Below are 23512 nucleotides of genomic sequence, written 5' to 3' on the forward strand. Positions count from 1 at the left end.
AGTTAAAATAGTATGCAATTAAAAAAATTATATGTATAGTTTTTATGGCTGGGCTCAGTGGCTCAAGCCTGTAATCCCAGCACTTTGGGAGGCTGAGGCAGGAGGATCACTTGAGGTTAGGAGTTCGAGATCAGCCTGGCCAACATAGTGAAACCCCATCTCTACTAGAAATACAAAGATTAGGCCGGGCGCGGTGGCTCAAGCCTGTAATCCCAGCACTTTGGGAGGCCGAGACGGGCGGATCATGAGGTCAGGAGATCGAGACCATCCTGGCTAACACAGTGAAACCCCGTCTCTACTAAAAAAAATACAAAAAACTAGCCGGGCGAGGTGGCGGGCGCCTGTAGTCCCAGCTACTCAGGAGGCTGAGGCAGGAGAATGGCATAAACCCGGAAGGCGGAGCTTGCAGTGAGCTGAGATCCGGCCACTGCACTCCAGCCTGGGCAACAGAGTGAGACTCCATCTCAAAAAAAAAAAAAAAAAGAAATACAAAGATTAGCCAGGTGTGGTGGTGTGTGCCTGTAGACTCAGCTACTCGGGAGGCTGAGGCAGAAGAATTGCTTGAACCTGGGAGGAGGAGGCTGCAGTGAACTGAGATCAAGCCACCGCACTCCAGTCTGGGCAACAGAGTGAGACTCCATCTCAAAACAAATACAAAAACACAAACAAAAACAAACTATATATATAGTTTTTAAATTAAAAATGCTAGATATGTACTATAATTACATATAATATATAATTTTAAAACTATATTAACATTTTAAAACTATACTATATATAATTTTAAAATTATATATAAATTTGAAGAAAGTTCAAATCTTCAAAACCTCTCTGATCTTCATTGTATTTAATTCCAAACTATACAGTTTTAAAAATTGCATACGATTTATATATATACACACACACACACAATTAAATGTATATGTATAATTTTTATTTATTAAAAAAGAGATAGGGTCTCACTATGTTGCCCAGGCTGGTCTCAAACTCATGGATGCAAGTGATCCTCTGTCTCGGCCTCCCAAGGAGCTGGGATTATAGGCGTGAGCCACTGCATCCGGCCAAATTTATATATACAATTTAAATTTAAATTTAGAATTGGAATCCTAAATGTTTGAAAAGGTGGGGCTTGCTGGAGTCAGGCTGAGGACTGAGACTAAGGCATGGCTGGAGTCCTTCCTTTCCTCTTCTGCCTGTTTTGTCTTGGAAGCCAAATGGGCCAATGGGCTGAATTACTTTATCCTGGTTGATCAAGCAGTGTGTTTTGGGGTCACTTATCACCTTTGCTCCAGTAGGACAGTCCTGCAACCATTTAATTATTCAATGCCCCAAACAAGATCATCCAAATCAGATAAACTGATGGCTATCCTAGGAGGCCGGGTGACTATGACGTCAATATCTGTCATCCGGCAATGTCCAAAGCCTCAGCATAACGATGGCATCCAAACACACACGACACACCCTTGCCCCCAGGAGCCAGGAGACACGTACGCGATGAGGTTGAAGTAGTCCTTGTTGGATAACTGCTCCTCCAGCAGCAGCCGCAGGGAGTGCTGGATATGAATAATGTACATGGAATTGGTCGCAGAGATATCGAGCAGTACAACCACCCTAAAAGGAAACACGAGCTTTAAGAGGAGAACCGAATCTCTAAGATAATGTTTATTTTGTTCCATTTTACTATTTAAAGTTTTTTCCAAGGGAATTTTGCATGCCAAATTCATAGCTGGCCAAAATCTTCTCTGTGGTTTGAGGCCAAGAGAGGTGGGCTTACAATGGTAGATTAATGGGGTCATGGAACCCCTCCTTCTCTCCCAAGAGATGCTGTAATAGAATAAAGCCTCATGGTGGAGGTGGCTTAAGGGGTAGGGGCTTCATATAATGATTTTCATAGATTTATTTTAAAGAATTAGCATTCAATATTTTTATAGGTCAGAATATGAATATACATACATACATACATACATACACACATACATATATTTTTAGATGGTCTCTCTCTGTTGCCCAGGCTGGAGTGCAGTGGTGCGATCATGACTCACTGAAGCCTCAACCTCCTGGGCTCAAGAGATACTCCTGCCTCAGCTTCCCAAGTTGCTGGGACCAAAGGCACACATCACCATTCCTAGCTAATTTTTTTTTTTTTTTTTTTTTTTTGTGGAGAGCAGGTCTGCCCATGTTGCTCAGGCTGTTTTTGAACTCCTGGCCTCAAGTGATCCTCCTGCCTTGGCCTCTCAAAGTGCTGGAAATACAGGAATGAGTCACTACACCCACCATAGGTTGGGGTCTTTGTAGAGAAAACAAAAACCAGCTGAGCAAGTAACATGAGGAATTAGGTATATCTGGGCCTCTTCGAAAATATTTTTATCTTTTTGTTTGCTCTCTTTCTGTTTTAAGATCTCTAGCCTCAGTCGTTCTTTCTCTCGTTTTACAACTTCAAACTTATATTCCTACCTCCTGCCCCATTCTCATTTTGAGACAGCTATGGATAGCAAAAGAAAATCCATGGGATTTACAGTCAGAAGACCTTGGTTCAAGTTCCACTTCATACCAGCTGTGTGGCCTTAGGCAAGTCATAAAACCTCTTTGATCTTTGTTTAAGTAGTTTAACTATAAACTACTTGTAAGACTCATCACAGGGTTGCTTCAAGAACAAAATTACATAATAGATGTATAGTGGCCAGGTGTGGTGGCTCATGCCTGCAATCCCAACATGTTGGGAGGCTGGGGCAGAAGAATCACTTGAGGCCAAGAGTTTGAGACCAGCCTGGGCAACATAACAAGACCCTGTCTCTAATAATAATAATAATAATAATAATATAATAATAATAGATGTATAGTATTATAAAATATAACAATTTATAAATGTTAATTCATCAAACAAGATATGGAATCATAATAATGGCCATAATAGATAACTATTGTTTCTCCCAACTCAACATCCATTACCTTATCTGGCAACACCATCCCGATTTTCCTTTGGGAAACACCTCTGCCTCTATCAGTCAATTTGAGTTGAGTGAAACTGAGCCCACTGCAAGCTTCAGGGATGGGCATTTGACCCTGGCCAATCAGAACATTACACCTCTGGCTGGGTGGGAGGATCCATTCATCCATGACCCATTTGCTCTGGCCAGGGAGAAGGTGTGATTTTTTTTTTTTTGTAGACACAGGCACTCGCTCTGCTGCCCAGGCTGGAGCACGGTGGCACAATCATAGCCCGCTGCAACCTTGAACCCCTGGGCTCAAGCGGCCCTCCTGCCCCTGCCTCAGCCTCCCAAGTAGCTGGGACTACAGGTGTACAACACCATGCCCAGCTAATTATTTTACTTTTTTGTAGAGACAGGGTCTCACTATGTTGCCCAGTCTAGTCTCAAACTTTTGAACTCAAGCGATCCTCCTACTTTGGCCTCCCAAAGCGGTGGGATTGCAAAAATGCTCAGTAACAAAACGATGACATTATTGACATCAATGATGGTGGTGGTGACTTTTTCCTCCCTTGAGGCTTCTGCTGAGAGATTCCCAATCCCTAATCTAAGTGATGGCTTCTGATGATACCAACAGGGAATTCATGAGTCAGATAAATGTCATGTCACACACCAGACCCACGAAGGATAAGAACCCTGCTTAGGAAAGGTACCTTTTTTCACACACAGTGCCCCAAATTCTTCTGCTGGCCAGGGAGAGCCACTCGATCCGCCTCTCGTACATCCGCATAGCTCTGTTGAGCTGTTTCTGCAGAGATGTGGGCCACAGTGAGCGGCTGCTCAAAGGCTGAGCAACCAAGGGGCCTGAGGGGAAGTAGGTATACCCAGGTGGGCTTCAGGGAATGGTGTGTCAAGTCCCTGGGAATCCAGGCAGTATAATCATTCCACTAAATCATGGACAAATTCGCCACAAGACCAGGAAGGGAAGAGTCACACGGTATTTCATTGCATCAAATGGGGGAGGAAGCAGATCTTTCCCCAGAGGATTAGAGGCTTTTTTTCTTTTTTTTCTTTTTTCTTTTTTTTTTTTTTTTTTTGAGGCATTGAGGTCCCTGCTTGGGGAGGAGGTGGCCAAAGCTCCAGAGGGCCTGTAGGTGGAGCACACAGTCCCTCTTTACAAGAAGGAGTTTAGTCAATGGCTTGGTGACTCCATAGCCCAGGGAACCTTCCTCCCATCTCCGCCTCCTGCACCCCATTTTCTGACTGACTGAACCCATCACTGACCTGGTACTCATAGAGGAAGGGTGGGTCCACATGAATGTTCTTCACTGTCCCATCGTGCCATTCAAATTGTATCATTGCCTTCTGTTCTCAGGCACGGGCAGGAGGGTGAGCAGGTGAACAGAAGTACATGTAGTTTAATTTGGGCACTGGTTCTCCAAATCAGGTGCAGGAGAGGGAAGTGGGCTCTGAACACATTTGAGGTTGGATTGAACTCCCTCCCAGAACTCCACCACACACATCCCACAATACCACCACCACCAGGTCATTGCCTTGTCTGGAACTGGAAGTAGAGAGCCTTAGAGAGAGTGATCCCCTGAATGGACCATGCCTGACAGCAAGCCTCTCAGGCTGTCTTCCTGAGAGGCTTTTCTGAACATCAGAGTCATGAAGATATGGTTGGAGGGTTTTAGTAAAAGAGAGCACAGTTGGAGACCTTAAAATATACTGGCCATAGCTTCTTAGGTTTGGAAACCTAGACAGGCCTTCACAGATGCTTTGAAAATCCAATTTGTTCATCTTGTTTTTTCATCCTCCACCAAGCAACATATCCATCTCTCTATCACTCCATCCATCTAGTCATTCATCCACGCACTGCTAGACCTATATGTCCCTTACTCCTCTCTCTTCCTTTCAGTCTTCCATCTTTCTGCTATCTTTCTATTCACCTATTATTCCTTCCTTCCATTTCTCCATCCTTTCACTCCTACATTCTTCCATCCTTACTTTAATTTCTACTTTCATTCTTTCATTTGTCCTTTATTCCATTTTGTCATCCACCCTTCCATTTTCCATTTTACCCTTCCACCTGTTCAGATTTCCATCCATTCACCCATCCATTCACCCATCCATGCATCCATCCATCCATCCATCCACCCACCCACCCACCCACTCATCTATTTATCCATCCATCCATCCATCCATCCATCCTCCATCCATCCATCCATCCACGTTTCCATTCATTCATCATTCTTTTCCTTCTTCTGGCCAACCCTCCTTCCAACTACCTTCTCAGCCATCCAGTAAACATTCATTGATTTCCTACTCATACTAAACATGGAGGATAGAGAGTTAGAGAAGAGTATTCCCTCTTTATACTTCATACTTGATGGGGATTTAAGTATGTAAAAATTCATGCATTAACCCTTTATGGGAGCAATAGCAGAAGTCTGCATTAGGTACAGCGAGGACATAAAGAGAGCAAGTCTGTCCTGTCTGAGTTGGGAGGAGAAAACTTTCATGGAGGGGGTGACTGTGGTACCTGATTTATCCCTCTTGCCCCATCTCCCAAGTTCAATTTTTCAGATCTTTGAAAACTAACAGCTACAGTGGATTTGATGTGCTTTCTAGGGTCCTGGGTGGGAAGCCTGAATCCCTGGTGATTCTTATTGCCAGAACATTTAAGAAGGTGGGAAAAGCCACCAGGGAGCTCTCCTGCGGAGGACTGGAGAAAATGATGAATCTGAATTACCTCATGGATAGTTGATGATACTGTTTTCTGGAGAATAGGTACAAATTCCTCCACAGGAGAGAATGCGTTGGGTGCCAGGACCTGATACAGACTTAATTTTTTGGCTGAAAAAATAAATTGTGAGGTTGTAAGCACTGCCTGGGAGGCTCCAAAGGGTTCAAGCTTTTATTTTTTTGAGACAGGGTTTTGCTCTGTCACCCAGGCTGGAATGCAGTGGCACAATCGTAACTCACTGTATCCTCAAACTCCTGGACTCAAAGTATCCTCCTGCCTCAGCCTACCTGAGTATCTGGGACTATAGGTGTATGCCACCACGCCCAGATAATTTTATTTTTTATAGAGATGGGGTCTTGCTATGTTGCCTAGGTTGGTCTCAAATCCCTGGTCTCAACTAATCCTTCCTTTTTGGCCTCCCAAAGTGCTGGGATTGCAGATGTGAGCCACTGTGCCTGGCCGGATTCAAGCCTTTTAGTCAGTCACCTGCTTCCTGGGTTCTGCCCTCTTTGGAGATTTACCTTTCAGACCATTGACCTTAAGCCACTCTGCAGAAGTCTTGTCCAAGTTTGGAAACTCAATGGTGAGAGGAGCGTCATGCTTTGGGGGTTTAGGCAAGAGGCTTATGAGTAGCCCATTTGTAATCTCTGTGGAAATCTAAATTCAATGAGAAAGCCCTCATTACATAATCATATTTTAGAGTTGAAAAGTCCTCAGTCTTCACCCTCCACTCAGTCAACGCAAGTGGAGCATCTTAAACACTCCATGGTAGATTAAAGGCGGTTTTGCCTTTCCCTTCTGTCATCCCCTCCCCTTCTCTGATTTCTGGAATTTCCAGGGGAAGACGGAGGAGTACCCAGCAACTCGTTTGCTCTCACAGTGGCCTATGCTCCTGGCTCCCTCCCTAACCTTACCGGGAAGATCAGCACCACGGACTCCAAGATGACAGGTCGCCCCTCCATGCTTTGGAGAACTAAAAACTCCTGCAGCAAATCACTCAGTGAGCCCCCACGTGGCCACCCTGTGGCCACACTTACAAAGTAAAGAACCGAGGCTCTGAGAGGTTAAATTACATAGTGAATGTATAAGTAAAACATAAAACAGCAAGTCCCAAACTTCAGAGATTTGAGCACTGCCTTCATGAATTTTGCTATATCTGAGTACTACTGTATTATTATATTTTAAGAATCAACATGTAACATTAAAGCTTTTTAGTTATTAACTTGCTTTAAGTTTAAAAATTCAATCCCTTTCACAGTTTTAGAAAGAAGATCTATGATGACCATAATGAGCTAGTTTGAAATAGATATCATTTAAAAAATATATTAATCCATGCACCACCTAAAATTATCTTGCAAACTACAAGTAGTACATGCACTTCATTTTTGGAAACTCTTGGCAAGGTTTTGGGCCTTAGACCTGGGTTCAATCCAAACTCAATCTATTTCTATCTCTGCAATCTTAGGCAAGTTATGTAACCTCTTAGCTTCGGTTTCCTCATCTATAAAAAGTAATAATATACTTAACTCAGACTGTTGTTAAGATAAAGCATTTAAATAACTGAACATTGTGCCTATCTTATAATGAGCATTTAATAAATGATAACTACTATAATTTTTTTTTTTTTTTGAGATGGAGTCTTGTTCTGTCACCCAAGCTGGAGTGCAGCGGCATTATCTGGGCTCACTGCAACCTCTGCCTCCTGGGTTCAAGTGATTCTCCTGAGTCAGCTTCCCACATAGCTGAGATTACAGGTGCCTGCCACCACGCCTCACTATGTTTTGTATTTTTAGTAAAGACAGTGTTTCACCATGTTGGCCAGGCTGGTCTTGAACTCCTGACCTCGAGCGATCCACCTGCCACAGCCTCACAAAGTGCTGGGATTACAGGTGTGAGCCATCACACCTGGCCAAGAACTATTATAATTCTAATACTAATTGTTGTTATTGTATTTATATATTTTAAAAATTCTTTTTTGAGACAGGGTCTTGCTCCGTTGCCCAGGCTGGAGTGCAGTGGCACCATTATGGCTCACTGCAGCCTCGACCTCCCAGGTTCAATCATCCTCCCACCTCAGCCTCCTGAGTAGCTGGGACTATAGGCACGTGCCATCGTGCCTGGCTAATTTTTTAATTTTTGTAGAGACGGTGTTTTGCCATGTTGCACAGGCTGGTCTTGAACGGCTGGACTCAAGTGATCCTCTGGCCTTGGCCTCCCAAAGCACTGGGATTTCAGGTGTGAGCCATGGCTGAGGTGAGAATGACTCTCTTCAAGACAGCCTATTCTGGGTGGTTGAGGTTTTCATGATTCTCCCAACGGGGGGTAAGGGAGGGGACAGTGACAAGACAGAGGGGGTGGCAGGAGCCTGCTGATCTTTCTCTGAAATAAATTTTACAGTTAGTTAGTAAATCCACCACAATCTTTCTGGCACCATGGTAGGCCCAGCCAGCCCACCCAACTCAGAGCTCTGGGGTGCAATGAAGGGTGGGCCTTGCCTTGTTTCGATTTTAGGAAGTGACGGGCACCGGCAGCTGTGCCGTCTATGAACAGGTGAGAAAGGGGAACAAGGCCAGCTGAGTGCTGCTGGGAGAAGGCCCCAGAACTGACACTCATACCACCTACCTCCTCCATGGTGCAGGTGAGCGCCTCACAGGGGCTGCTGTGCCTCAGGGCTTGCACGTGGCTGAGGAGGCTCCGGGCCTTCTGAATTTCTGCCAGGAGCTCATCCATATCCCGGCTGGTGTAGAGCTGAGGGTGGCAAGAGCAATCAGCCAGCCAGAATCACTTGGCTACCTGCAGAGGCCAACCCAGGAAGGGGCAAGCAGCCAGGCCAATGCCCAGGCAGAGGGGCAGACTCTCTCCACTAGGCCTTATAAACTGCTACCCATGTGCCAGGAAGAGCCTGCAGACATGCTGTGCTCCATTTGTGCAATTGACCTCCTGTGTTTTAAAACAATTGAAGAGTTTTCTAATTGTAAAAGTATAAAGAAACACTTTACATGCTCTAGGATGGCTATAATAATAATAATTATTCATTTATTTTATGATCATTTTAAGAGAAAGGGTCTTTTTCTGTCACTCAGGCTGGAGTGCAGTGGTACAATCCTTGGTCACTGCAGCCTCGAACTCCTGGGCTGAAGCGATCCTCCTGTGTCAGCCTCCTGAGTAGCTGTGACTACAGCCATGTGCTACCATGCCAGGTGAATTTTTAAATTTTTTGTAGAGATGGGCTGTCATTATATTGCCTAGGCTAGTCTCAAACTCCTGGCCTCAAATGATCCTCCCGTCTCGGCCTTCCAAAGCACTAGGATTATGGACATGAGCCACCGTGCCTGGTCAAGCCACAGGTTTTAAGATAAAATATTTCTTAAACCAGTTAGTTTCAGTCATTTACTTTACCTTTCTTTTTTTTTTTTTTTTTTTTTTTTTGAGACGGAGTCTCGCTCTGCCGCCCAGGCTGGAGTGCAGTGGCCAGATCTCAGCTCACTGCAAGCTCCGCCTCCCGGGTTCACGCCATTCTCCTGCCTCAGCCTCCGGAGTAGCTGGGACTACAGGCGCCCGCCACCTTGCCCGGCTAGTTTTTTTTTTGTATGTTTTTAGTAGAGACGGGGTTTCACCGTATTAGCCAGGATGGTCTCGATCTCCTGACCTCGTGATCCGCCCGTCTCGGCCTCCCAAAGTGCTGGGATTACAGGCTTGAGCCACCGCGCCTGGCCTACTTTACCTTTCTAACCTCTGTAGTCTGAGTCACCTACAGACAGAGTCCAGATGATGAGGTATCAAGATAGGGTGCTGCCTGAGTTTGGCTCCCTGCTATGACAAGCAGGGACCTTGTGACCTTTGAATTCACTTGTGAGATGCAAACACTCATTTACTCATGGTTATTAATGGTAGGCAAGACACAGCCTGGGAGCGACCAGATGATTGCATTCTTAATCTTCCAAATGGATCTACACACGTTTGCTAATCATTGCCTCCCTTGTGAACACAGGGTGGCTGATGTCTAGTTATTAACTGGGACAAGGACAGTAATGGATGGATCAGTACAGAATGGATTGCTCATTTTGCTCTGCAGTGGGTCCCCTGCAGTAGCAGGAGTTGATCTAGGAGAGAAAATCAAGGCAATTCAGACTCAGTGCTTTCTGGGGAGCAGAGCTAGGCTGGGGCCTATATTAATGGCAACTGGAGAGTGATTGAGGATTCTGCAGGCAGGGTTTTAAAAGGCCCCTGGGCTCCCAGGCATGCAATCAATGCATCATACAGGCTGACCAAAGCATCTCCTGTGACTTCAGGTTGTCCCTGTTCTTCCCACATATTCATTCTAACCCGATTTTACCTGTGTAACCTCATTGAATACAGGTGGGGACAGGGAGAAAAGGAGAAACAAGTGTGTAGTGTGGTCCTGGCCCAGACCTCCTAGGTACAACCTTGGAGGCAGACAAGGAGAGAAGAAGAGGGGCCACATGTTGGCAGAAGGGCTTACCTCCATCTTTGGGCTGTAGCAGTGGTAGTAGCCCCTAACAGCTTCTGCAAGGTTCTTCAGGATAGCCTGCAGGGATGAGGCCGGGGTCAGCCCTTACTAGGGCAACACCAATACTCCAGTAAGTCTTCTCCTTGACTGAACCTCCCGATTATCCAAAGCTTCCCATTTTACCAAAGGGAGAACCAGGCATAAGGTCAGGTGCATTCTCGTCCACACTCGGGGGCCTGTCCAAGCATGAGGCCTCAAAGGCCAGCCCAACTCACTACCGCCAAAGCCAAGGGACACCTCAGAGAATCTCGGGCACTCACAGGGGGCAGCTGATCATCGCAGCTGTAGGTGATGAAGTGGATGATGAGGTCTCTTCCCATGGTGGACTGCTGGATGTAGTCGGACAGGATTTCAGAAGGCTGATCTGGGCTGGGGAGAAGGGAGAAAAGTGGACACCCCAGGTCAGATCACTTTGAGAACATTTCAGAGCAAAATGGTAATTCCCAAGGAACATCTACCGATTCTTAACTGGCCACCCGTGTCCCAGGTCATCTATGCGGGATGCAGGGCTAGGTGGACTGCAGGCCTGGCTGCCCTGCCTCCTCTGCAGATGGGTGGCCTGTGACTGCAGTCCTTCCCTCGTGTGTGTGTGAAGAGTCATGGTTGATGATCTTTTCTCTCTTTCCTTCTTTCTCTCTCTTCCTTCTTTCCTTCCTTCTCCTCTCTCTCTCTTCCTTTCTCTTTCCTTTTTTTCATTTTCCCTCTCTTCCTTCTTTCCTTCCTTCCTTCTTTCCTTCCTTTTCTTTTTCTTTTCTTCTCTTTCTTCTTTCTTTCCTTCCTTCTTTCCTTCCTTTTCTTTTTCTTTCTCTCTTCCTTCTTTCCTTCCTTTTCTCTCTCTTCCTTCTTTCCTTTTTCTTTTCTTTCTTTCATTCTGTTTGTCTTTCTCTCTCCTTTCTTTTCTTTCTCTTTTTCTCTCTCTTTCTGCCTGTGACTACGATCCTTCCCTCATGTATGTGTGAAGAGTCATGATTGATGATCTTTTCTCTTTTTTTCTTTCTTTTTCTTTCTTTCCTTCTTTTTTCTTTCTTCTCTTTCCTTTCTTTCTCTTTCTTCTTTCTTTCCTTCCTTCCTTCTTTCCTTCCTTCTTTCTCTCTCTCCCTCCCTCCCTCCTCTCTCCTCCTCCCTTTCCTTCCCTTTCCTTCCTTCCCCTCCCTCCCTCCCTCCCTCTCTCCTCCCCTCTCCTCCCCTTCCCTTTCCTCCCCTCCCCTCCCCTTCCCTTCCCTGGGTCTCACTCTGTTACCCAGGTTACAGTGCAGTGGAACAATCATAGCTTACTGCAGCCTTAAACTCCTGGGCTCAAGCAATCCTCCTGCCTCAGCCTCCCAAGTAGCTGGGACTACAGGTGCACACAACCATGACCAGCTAATTTTTATCTTTTTTTTAGAGATAGGTTCTCATTGTGTTGCCCAGACTGGTCACAAACTCCTGGCTTCAAGCAGTCCTCCTGTCTCGGCCTCCCAAAGTGCTGGGATTACAGGCATGAGCCACTGTGACCGGCCAATCTTTTCTCAAACAGTGGTTTGGTTCTTCAGTCCCTTTTGTGTAGTATGTCACCTGCTTAGGAAAGAAGACCTACCAGCTTCTCATGATGACCACCAGGGAATCCAGGCCCTTGAGAGTGAAGATCTTCTTCAGAGCTTGTAGCAGGTTGCTGCCTCCATCAGGCTGCAGTGTCTTTACCCAGAGCTTAAGTTCCTGGAGGCTGGGGGGAGACAACAATGGCAACCTAATTGTAAGACTGTTGTATTTAATTTCATTTTAATTTCTTTTTAGAGATAAGGTCTGGCTATGTCACCCAGGCTGAAGTGCAGTGGTGCAATCATAACTCACTGTAACCTCAAACTCCTGGGCCCAAGCGATCCTCCTGCCTCAGCCTCCCAAGTAGCTGGGACTGCAGGTGTGTGGCATCCTGCCCGGCTAATTTTTATATTTTATGTAGAGGGCTGGGCATAGTGGCTCATGCCTATAATCTCAGCACTTTTGGGGGCCAAGGTGGGTGGATCACTTGAGGTCAGGAATTCAAGACCAGCCTGGCCAACATGGTGAATCCCATCTCTACTAAAAATACAAAAAAAATTAGCCAGCTGTGGTGGCACATGCCTGTAATCCCAGCTACTTGGGAGGGTGAGCAGGAGAACTGCTTGAACTCCAGAGGCAGAAGGTTGCAGTGAACTGAGATTGTGCCACTCTCACTGCACTCCAGCCTGGGCAACAGAGTGAGACTCTATCTCAAAAAAAAAAAAAAAATGTAGAGATGGGGGTCTCACTGTGTTGCCCAGGCTGGTCTTGAACTCTTGGCCTCAAGCGGTCCCCCTCCTTAGCTTCCCAAACAGCTGGGATTATAGGTGTGAGCCCCTACACCTGGCCTGTAGTATTAGGTACCAGGCCCAAGACAAATATTAGCTCATTTAAACCTAATGATAACTTGTTGAGGTGGTACCTTTATTCCCCTTTTGTAGATGAGGAAACTGAGTTAGGACTTGCCAAAGGTGATAATGTAAGCAACTGTTAAAACTGAGATTTCAAACCAGGTCTGACTCTAAGATCTGAGCTTTTAGAAATTGTGCTATGTGAGGGTCTGGGGCTGAGTTCCTTCCTCCCCACACCCACTCTCTTGGGAGCCAGCCCTCGATAGGAGGCATGGAGTTAATTCCGCAACCCTAAGAAGGCTCTAAGAGAAAGCATTATGGCTGTGTGGCTTATGTCCCACGTGGGCTGGGGTACACACCACTGGTGAGAAGAAAAATAACTTGATTCTTTCTTGGCTAAAACTTTGCACAACACTAGTGAAAGAGGTCTGTTCTTTCTACTTCAAAAAATCAAAAATCTGAAAGAGAAAATCTCAGCGTGGTGCTAATAAGTTCATCTTTCATGATCATAACTGTCAAGTCTCCTTTTTGAACAGCAAGAACAAGTCCCAGGTCTAGCGCCTTCTCTAGCCAACAGATTTAAGCTGGAATTTAAAACCATTGTTTTTCTCTCATTGTATTTATATGGCTGCTTTCTTTCTTTTTTTTTTCTCAAAGCCATTAAAGAAAGATATATGGTTGCTTTCTAATTATAGAAATATAACGACATGATTATAGAAGTATAATCATGCAAGTGACATGAACTCCTCAGTTATGGTATTGATAGAAAGTTTCCTTCAGGCCAGGAGCAGTGACTCATGCCTGCAATCCCAGCACTCTGGGAGGCTGAGGAGGGAGGACCACTTGAGGCCAGGAGTTCAAAACTAGTCTGATCAACATAGCCAGACCCCATCTTACAAAAAAGGAAAAATTTAAAAAATTAGTTGGGCATACCCTTGTTGTCCTAGCTACTGGGGAGGCTGAGGCTGGAGGATCATTTGAGCTCAGGAGATAAGACGGCAGTAAACTATGACTGTACCACTGCACTCCAGACGTGACAGAGCAAGACCTTGTCTCAAAACAAAACGAAAAAAAACGAAAAAAAACCAAGTTTCTTTCAATAAAAAATACATAGAATTGAAGTAAAGAAAAATCAACAATAGTACACATGGTTGGCCGGGCACAGTGGCTCACGCCTGTGATCCCAGCACTTTGGGAGGCCAAGGAGGGCGGATCACTTGAGGTCAGAGTCCGAGACCAGCCTGGCCAACATGGTAAAACCTCATCGCTACTAAAAATACCAAAAAAAAAAAAAATTAGCAGGGCATGGTGGAGCACACTTGTAATCTCAGCTATTTGGGAGGCTGAGGCAGGACAGTTGCTTGAACCCAGGAAATGGATGTTTTGGTGAGCCAAGATCGCACCACTGCATTCCAGCCTGGGTGACAGAGTAACACTCCATCTCAAAAATAAAATAAAATAAAATAAAATAAAATAAAATAAAACAAAACAATGGTACACATGGTAAAGATATGACATAGGGATATGACAAGAGAATTCTAAGAGTTCCTGAAGATGCAGAACTTTTGGCTGCCATCCATAACAACCCAGGGGTCACTGCTCCACCTAAAGTGGAAATCAGAGTAAAAAACGCTCTCGTTCATTGAGTACCTGGCACTAGCCTGGTACTTTGTTTTCATTTCATCTCCATAACAGTCCTGTGAAGAAGAGTGGGTAGGATTGGCCTTGTTTTGCAAGTGAGAGAGTTAAGGGACTTGTCAAGAACACGCAGTGACTGTTGGGGTTGGGATTCAAAGCCAGAGGGCCAGAAGTGGGCAATTCTCTATCCCGAAGGGCTCTTCTTTACAACTAGTGTTGGCGAGGTGGCCTCCCTCTTAGAAATCTAAGCACATGCTTTTTTTTAAACTTTTTAATTTTTTTTGGAGACAGGGTCTCTCTCTGTCACTCAGGCTGGAGTACCGTGTCACAACCATAGCTCACTGCAGCCTCGACCTCCCTCCCAGTCTCAATCAAACCTCCCACCTCAGCCTCCCGAGTAGTTGGGACTACAGGCACATGCCATCACACCGAGCTAATTTTTAAATTTTTTGTAGAGATAGGGTCTCACTAGGTTGCTCAGACTGGTCTCAAACTCCTGAGCTCAAGCGATCCTCCCACCTTGGCTTCCCGAAGTGCTGGGATTATAGGCATGAGCAACCGGCCCTGGCCAAAGCATGTGTGTTTTCCTGGGATCTGGAATCCAATCCTGGCTCTGCCGCATTGGGCATCTTCCCTAAGCTGAGTCTGCATTTCCTCATCTACAAAATGAGGATAATAATCCTATTCCATGGGGTGGCTATATATACTAAATACAATCCTCTATGCAAAGTACCTAGTATGGCAACCGACACATGGTGGGTGACTGAGGACATTCCTTTCATGGAAAAGAAATTTCTACTCACTGGATAAATAGAAATTCTTACATACCTCCCTCCTATCCCTCAAAAAAACCCCAGGCTAGAAACCCCCAACTAAAGGACATCCATGCAGTAGAGTACTATGTAGCCATTAAAACAAATGAGGTAGATTTGTATGTATTGACAGAGAAAGAGATTCAAGACCAGCTAGAAAGCCAAAGCACAGAGCAGTGTTATATAGGTCCTGTTTATGTCAAAATAAGAAGGTAAACACACAGATGCATGTGTATGCAAATATTATTTGTGGAAGTGATATAAGGAACTATTTTGGGCCAGGCACAGTGTCTCACATCTGTAGTCCCACCACTTTGGGAGGCCAAGACTGGAAGAGCACTTGAGGCCAGGAGGTCAGGACCAGCCTGGACAATATAGCAAGATCGCATCTTTACAAAAATAAACCAAATGGCTGGGTGTGGTGGCTCATGCCTGTAATCCCACATTTTGGGAGGTCAAGGTGACAGATCACTTGAGGTCAGGAGTTCAAGACCAGTGTGGCCAACATGATGAAACCCTGTCTCTACCAAAAAATGCAAAAGTTAGCTGGGCATGGTAGCGCATGCCTGTAGTCCCAGCTACTTGGGGGGCTGAGGCACAAGAATCACTTGAACTTGTGGGGTGGAGGTTGCAGTGAGCCAAGATCACACCACTGTACTCCAGCCTAGGCAACAGAGACCCTGTCTAAATAAACAAATAAAAATGTAGCAGGGTGTGGTGGCACATGTCTGTAGTCCCAACTACTCAGGAGGCTGAGGTGAGAGGATTGCTTAAGCCCAGGAGGTCAAAGCTGCAATAAGCTATGATTGCGCCACTGCACTCCAGGTTGGGAGACACAATGAGATCCTGTCTTTGAAAAAAAAAAAAAAAGAGGGAGACTCATTTGCTATTATTTATCATCCTTTCATACTGTTGGAATTTTTAAAAAACATGCATGTGTTATTTTCACAATAATAAAACTATCTTTGCTAGTTTGCTGGATAAAAACGGTGTCTTGTGGTCACTTTGTCTGTCGGTTTATGAACTGCTGCATGGCCATCTTTCCAAAAATTGTTTCTGCTTTTGTGAGTTGTCTCTTTATACTCACTTATCTAGTAGTGTCCTGGGGTTTGCAGTTGAATTATTCAATAAAGACTCTGCTGGTTAGGGAGGAAAATGAAAAAGTAAATATCACCATCAGGCAGGAAAGCCACTCACACAGAGGCGCTGACTTCCATGGGGTCCGGCCAGAGGGACCTGGCGTTGGTGCCAAAGGACAGGACAAATAGCTTCTCCTTGTGGCTCAGCTGCTCATCGATGAGGCTCTGTTGGACAAAAGGACATCACTGGCTCCCATAGCCAGGGAAATGTGGAGCCTGGCTTTGCCTCTCTCGCCTTAGCCGGCCTCTCTGGGCTGGGTCTGAGCTGTGCTGAAATATGGCTGCTTGAGGCTGGACTTAGCAGCCAGCCAGCCCCAAGCCGAAATTTGCTTCCCACCTGCCGGGCCTCCTGTGGGTGGGATGAGCATCTGGGCTGCCATCTCAGTGTGCTATGGTTGGCCCCTTGGCACTTACCTGTGGCACCCAGAGAGGGAGGACAGAGGACGGGGCAGTGGTTTCTCTCTAAGGCATGTGAGCTGGAGATGGAGCTGGTGAGTATCCATAACTTCTCCCTCTTCTTCCTGGCCAGCTAGAAATTCCACCTGTATGCCACTCTCATGAGCTCTGCCCTGGCTAACAGTAGACCACTCCACCTGAGGGATCTTTGGAAACTCTGTCCTGAGGACTTGTCATGAAGGGGGAGACTGCTCTGCAACCTGTCCCCTGACATCCACTGAGACCAGGAACAGGGAACAAGTCTGGAGGACAGCCCCACACTGAGCCTCATAAAGGCTCTGCAGGACCTGTGCAAAATACAACGGGCTATTGCTGCCATGGTACCCATAAGAAAATAGCCTGTCCATACCACATCAGGCTGCAGAGGCTTTTCTCTAGGCCAGACTTCTCACTGTACACTTATGAGAAGACTTCTCACAGAGCACTTCACTTGCACAAGCTCCTTTTACCCTTATGGCAACCCTAGGTAGTCACTGTTATCATCCCCATTTTACAGAGGAGGTAAGACACAGAGAGATTAGTTAACACAGTCACATGGCCTGGAATTGGTGGAGGTGGCTGGGATTTGACTCCAGCCATCTGACTCTAGTTCTTAGCTTCTCTGCTATGGATGTGAGTTGGGGATGGAGCAATGGGCAACACCAGCCTGTTCACTGCTCTCAAGCTAGAGCTGGTGAGTATCCAATGGGAACCATAACTCCAAAGAAACCAGAATAGCTCCTCCATCCAGAAAAGGCCAGAAGCCCTGTGCTGTGCTATGCTATGCTATGCAGGAGTCTTCACATCCTCTTTCCAGGGAAACATGGGAGCTCTTGAGTCAAAGTCTAGTTGGCAGGTACTGTGGTGGTGAGAATACTGGAAGTTCACACTACAACCAAAAATGACTCTGTGGTTGGGTTTTGTAGAATTCAACATAGTTCTCTAACCATAGGTGCTAATTAAGTGTGAACTGTTCTTTATAAGACACCCTATCTTGCATTTGCTATAAACAAGCTGGTCAGCAAGCTCAGGAAGGAAAGGCTGGGGGTGGTGGGTGGTTCCAGGTGTTTCAGTGCGCCAGACAGACTTACCATGAGGTCCTTTTGGAACTCCTCTTTCTGAGGGCCACTGCTGACGGCTGACACATCTATGAGGATGCTGACTCTGGCCCCTTTGATGAGGCCAAATGCCTAAAACCAAAGAGGGCATTTGGAAACAGCCAGTACAAATCTGTGCGTCTCCTACACTGAGCTGCTCTGTGCGATGCAGTGATGCGAACACTTCCCTCACCTCTAACAAGCAGCAGCAGACAGAAACCCCATTTTATAAGGGAAAAGCAAAACCCAATATCATGACTTCAACTCTGGGCATGACTGCTCTTATTTTGTGGCAGCCTCTTCTTTATAAGTTTTTCCCCCTTATATGTATTGTCTAATCTTATGAAGTAATACATGGTCATTGTGGAAAATCTGGGGACTGTAGAAAAGCACCCTTTGTTTGAAGATATAAAATTTGATGGCTATTTGTATTAGCTTATCTAATTTCTCTATATCCTTATTTATTTTTTGCCTACTCTACCGATCAAGGGCAGATGTGTTAGCTTCACCAGCTGCAATGGTATCTCTGTGAGTTTCTAATTATGTTTCTTGCTTCTTCTTTTTGAGATGGAGTCTTGCTATATTGTCGAGGTTGGTCTCAAACTCCTGGGCTCAAGCAACCATGTGCCACCACATCCAAGTTTCTAATTGTGTTTCTAAATGCTATTATTACTCTACAGTTATTACTCCTTGACTTATGATGGGGCCACGTCCTGATAAACCCATCATAAGTGGAAAAATCATAAGTTGAACCATTCTAAGTCAAGGACTGCCTGTATTACTTGTTGATGCTGTTTGACTCTGCACATAAATGTTCATCTTGTTAAAGCTGCATTGTGGATTGGAACTTTCATTCATATGAAATTGATAGTTCTCTAGGGGCAGTAGGTTCCATTTGGTGTTTTTCCTTAAATCCTACTTTATTGGATATCTAATTTTCCTGTTGAATTCACTCTTCTACTCTCAGAGAGTATTTTATATCTTCTCTTACACCTGCAGCACTCCCTTTCTGTACTCTCCCAGCAAGTGATTTTGCCTCCAATTTTGCTGAGAAAACAGAAACAAATTGGAGAGAATTAAAAAAAATCTTTCCATGCAGAGTCTACTGACCTACCAGCCCACAGCCCTACACGCTTCACCTTTTTCCAGTTAAAATGCATCTAAGGCCAACCAGCAACGGTCTAGGCTAACCTTTGGCTTGCATCACTGGATCTTCTCTTGCTAAATAGGAACTCTGCTTCTGTGATCATCCCTTCTCCTGGATCATCCATTCCTATTGATTGTACAACTTCCATCATCATACGAACAGGTTATAATATCGCCCATCTTAAAAAAGATATAGACCTCTCAGGATGCCACCTCTCCCTCCTGCTGCTGTTTCATTTTTTGGCTCTCCATCTTAGCCACACGTCCTTACCTCCCGGGGACCCATTCAAGTTAGGGTCTCACCTTCCTATTCCTCTGAAACCACATGTGTCAAGGTGATCAAAGACCTTTGTCTTGCCAAGGATTTAACCCTTGTCTTGCCAAGCCCAAGGGTTAAATCCAAATTCTCAACTTTCTCGAACTCTGAGTAGCATATAGCACAGTTTGACTGTGTCAAGAATTTAACAAGTTAAAACACTTTGACGTGTGTCTTCCAGGACACCACATTTTCCCACTTTCCCCTCTATTTACTGCCCAGATTTTCTTAATTTCCTTTCCTAGAGAGTCCCTCCTCCTTGTTCCAAAGTCACAATACTGGCGTGCCCTAGGAACTTGCTTCTGAGGGTGTGGGTCATGGGCCGACAGCATCACCATCCCCCAACTTGTTAGAAATGCAGAGTCTCAGGTCCCACTCTAGGGGGCCCAATTAGAGTCTTTATTTTAACAAGGGCTTCCAGGTGCACAGTGGCACAATCATAGCTCACTGCAGCCTGGAACTCCTGGGCTCAAGTGATCCTCCTGCCTCAATCTCCTAAGCAGCTGGGACTATAGGTGTGTGCCACCACACATGGCTATTTGTTTTTTTAATTTTTTTTTAGAGATAGGGTCTTACTGCATTGCCCAGGCTGGTCTTGAACTCCCGGTCTCAAGTGACCCTCCAGCCTCGGCCTCCCAAAGTGCTGAGATTGCAGCCATGAGCCATCACGCCTGGCCACTCTCTTCTTTATCTACCCCAGGGTGTGCCAGCTTTGGCACTACTGACATTTGGCACTATTGACATTTGGGCTGGATAATTATCTTTTGTAGGGAGCTGTCCTGTGCATTACAGGATGGTGAGCAGCATCCCTGGCTGCTGATAAACTAGATGTAGGTAACAACCCCTCTCCTCCAGCCATGACAATCAAAAATGTCTCCAGACATTGCCAAATGTTCCTGTGGGGCAAAGTTTCCCCTGGTGGAGAACCACTGTTCTTTGATCACCTCCTAAGTGATCTGAGTGTCATGCCTTTGAATACCATCCAAACGCTAATAATTATCTGAGGTCCATCTTCAGATTTCTCTTGGAACTTCAGACCTGTGCACCCAACATCCTGCTCCGCTTCTCTGTCTGGAAGTCTACTAAGTCCTTCAGGCTTCACATGTCCAAAACAAGACCTCTTGGTTTTCCTTCTCAAGTCTGTTTCTCCCTCAGCCTTCCCCATCTCAGTAAATGCCATTCAACACTGGCCCAGGTGCTCTGGCCCCAAACCTATCTAATCCATCGGCAAGTTCTGCTGGTCCTACCTTTCAATTGTGCGTTGAATCTACCATATCTCATTCTGTTGACCCTAGAGGTTGAGTCTAAGCCTCCATCATTCTCAGCCAGCGCAGTTGTCCTGTTTCCACTTTTACCCCCTGTATAGTCAAGTTATGCAGCAGCCAGTGTGATTCTTTTGAAACTTGTCAGATCAGGTCACTCCCCCGCTTTATTAAAGCCTTCATCTTTGGAATCAGGCCCTCTCGGACTTCAACCTGCTCATCTAACCTTGTCTCCTTTCTCCACATAGCTCACTCTGTGCTTGCTGCACTGGCCCATGTGCTGCTTCTGGAACATACCAAGCTCGTTCCTGCCTCAAGACTTTTGGACTTGCTGTCTCCTCTGCTTGGAACATTCTCCCCAAAATATTGGCAGGGCTCACCTCTGCACTTTCTTTAGGTGCCTTTTCAAATGTCTCCTCTTCAGAGTGAGTATCCTCAACCATTCCATTTATTTATTTTTTACTTTATTTTTGAGAGGGAGTCTCACTCTGTCTCTCAGGCTGGAGTGCAGTGGCATGATCTCAGCTCACTGCAACCTCTGCCTCCTGGGTTCAAGCAATTCTCCTGCTTTAGCCTCCTGAGTAGCTGGGATTACAGGTGCCCACCACCACGCCTGGCTAATTTTTGTGGTTTTAGTAGAGACAGGGTTTCAGCATTTTGGCCAGGCTGGTCTCAAACTACTGACCTCAAGTGATCCGCCTGCCTTGGCCTCCCAAAGTGCTGGGATTACAAGTGTGCACCACCATGTCTGGCCTAAACCATTCCATTTAAATAGTCCTTCTGTTCCACTCTTGGTTCCCTTACTCAGCTTTGTTTCTTTTTACAGCATGTAAGCTCCATGAAGACAGGACCTTAGTATTAGTATGGTTTTTTCCCCCCAGTGAACCATTCCTTTAGCAACTACTGGTCATGTTGGTAGTCTCAATCCTAGAATAGTGTCTGTTATACAATGACTCAATATGTGTTTGTTGAATTCATGACCCAAATATGGCACAAGGCTTTCTAGGGTATTGCCAGTCTGGAGGCAAGAAGTTGAAATCTAGAGCCAATTCTATTTCTTTTAAATTAAAAACAAGCTGCCATGAGGACTTTACAGCTTTTGGAATTGAAAACATTCATTCCCTAAACCTAGCCATTGAAGTTCTAGACATTTATTCCATAGAAATAACTGGACAAGTATGTAAGAGGCAATTGGAGCCGGGTAATACCAGATATTCTCATTTTTCAAGAGAAGTCTGATAGCAGACATGAAAGTGAAATATCAGGATTTTAAAAATCTTGGCAACTAATTTGAAAAATATTTAAAACTAGGGAGCCCAGAACAGCATGGCTGTGGGCCAGATTTGGCCTGCATGCCACTAGTTTATAACTTCTCCTTATCCTCTGCAGACACAGATCCAGAGAAGTGAGGCCACTTTCTAGGGCCTTAGTGAGAGAGCAGAGCAGGAATAGTGACCAGCGATTATCTGGCCATCACTCAGGCTGCCTGCCTCAACACCCAGGGAGCCGGTGAGCTGATTCACAGGTGATCGCTTCCCTGGGCTCTTCCATGGTTTCTCTGTAGCTCTGTCAGAAAGGGGTGGCAGGAAGAAGGGGCTATCGATCCCCGCCATCTTTGACAAAGGTGCCAGGATGGGGTGATGGGGGTGGGTCAGTAAGAGCAGCATGTGCTACATGGATGCCTATGGAGTATGGGAGGATTTCATTCCTCTGGGGTCTCTCTGCCTGTTACCATGGGCAACCAGAGGGGTCCAGCTATAGCTGCAGACAAGCATCTGCTGACTCAACTTGTCCAAGCGAGTGAAGGAGGTTCTGGATCTGAGATGTAGACCACACCCTGGAATTGGCAGGACAGGCAGGCTTAGCACTATGTTGTTACCCACTGGTCTTGGGTAGAGGTGGGGATTGGGAGTAGGGAGCATGACTTTCAGCATCTGCTTTTCCCAGGGTTTAAAGCAAGAGTTGAAGATTGTACCTAATGGTGGAAGCAAACGGGAAGCCAGAAAAGTGCCAGTTGATGGCAATTAAGCTAAAACAAATAAGAAAGCAAATCAAAGGTTAATTTGCCCATGATCACTCTTTTACTGTTGGGTTCTGAGAAAAACATTTAATTAAAAAAAAATTTTTTTTTTCAAAGACAGGTCTTGCTCTGTCACCAGGCTGGAGTGCAGTGGCACAATCATAGCTCACTGCAGCCTTGAGCCTCCTGGGCTCAAGAAATCCTCCTGCCTCAGCCTCTCAAGTAGCTGGGACTACAGGTGTGCACCACTACGCCTAGCCCTTAATCAAACTTTTGTGGGGTTTTTTTGTTTGTTTTTGAGACGGAGTCTCACTGTGTCGCCCAGGCTAGAGTGCAATGGCATGATCTCGGCTCACTGCAACCTCCACCTCCTGAGTTCAAGCAATTTTCCTGCCTCAGCCTCCCGCGTAGCTGGGATTACAGGCATGCACAACCACACCCAGCTACTTTTTTGTATTTTTAGTAGAGACAAGGTTTCACCATGTTGGCCAGGCTGGTCTTGAACTCCCGACCTCAGGTGATCCACCTACCTAGGCCTCCCAGTGACCTGGGATTACAGGCATAAGCCACCACGCCCAGCCCTTAATCAAACTTTTAAGAAAAGTGATATCCAGATGATCAGCCTTAGTCTTCTAAATCTCATTGTGGGTCTGAAGTTAAATGCCTAGGGCACATCTGCATTCTCACCTGCCCAGTACCCGTTCTCCCTTCTGGTAACAGTGCTCTGGCCTTCCACATGCAACCATCTGTCTCCCTTTCTCAGTCCATGAGGGCTGGGGGGGCTAACCCCCAGTCTCTTTCCCCTTCCCCCATGTCTTTTTTTTTTTTTTTTTTGCCCTAGAAGTGAACACTAGTTCCAGGCCTAGTTAGATAGTATATTTCATCTCCTTGGCTATGTTGATTGGTGTAAATTGGTCAATGGGAGTCAATCCCAGGATTTGGAAATTGTGTAGGGAACAGGAAGTGAGATTCCTTTCTACTGGAGCTGCTGATCACCACCTTCCTATGCCTGAAGAGAGATGTCCCGAGAATAAAACCAACTCAGAGGAAAGCAGAGCCCACAGGCATAGAGGT

General features: G+C 45.7%; 1 protein-coding gene across 3 annotated transcripts in view; it reads right to left on the bottom strand.

Annotated features, from left to right (window-relative positions):
* The window catches only part of VWA3A (von Willebrand factor A domain containing 3A), an 81123-nt gene that overhangs the window by 35277 nt on the left and 22334 nt on the right, over positions 1–23512 (bottom strand). For all 3 annotated transcript variants that reach the window (XM_033217780.1, XM_033217779.1, XM_033217778.1), the window contains 11 exons: positions 17689–17787; positions 16221–16327; positions 11781–11906; positions 10465–10573; positions 10157–10222; positions 8296–8421; positions 6195–6330; positions 5680–5783; positions 4212–4292; positions 3641–3735; positions 1492–1611 (listed from right to left, as the gene is read on the bottom strand). In XM_033217780.1, the coding sequence (XP_033073671.1) occupies positions 1492–1611; positions 3641–3735; positions 4212–4292; positions 5680–5783; positions 6195–6330; positions 8296–8421; positions 10157–10222; positions 10465–10573; positions 11781–11906; positions 16221–16327; positions 17689–17787 (1169 nt within the window). The remainder of the gene's footprint in view (positions 1–1491; positions 1612–3640; positions 3736–4211; positions 4293–5679; positions 5784–6194; positions 6331–8295; positions 8422–10156; positions 10223–10464; positions 10574–11780; positions 11907–16220; positions 16328–17688; positions 17788–23512) is intronic.

This window comes from Trachypithecus francoisi, unplaced genomic scaffold (genome assembly GCF_009764315.1).
Source record: "Trachypithecus francoisi isolate TF-2019V2 unplaced genomic scaffold, Tfra_2.0 Lachesis_group10, whole genome shotgun sequence".
NCBI lineage: Eukaryota > Metazoa > Chordata > Mammalia > Primates > Cercopithecidae > Trachypithecus > Trachypithecus francoisi.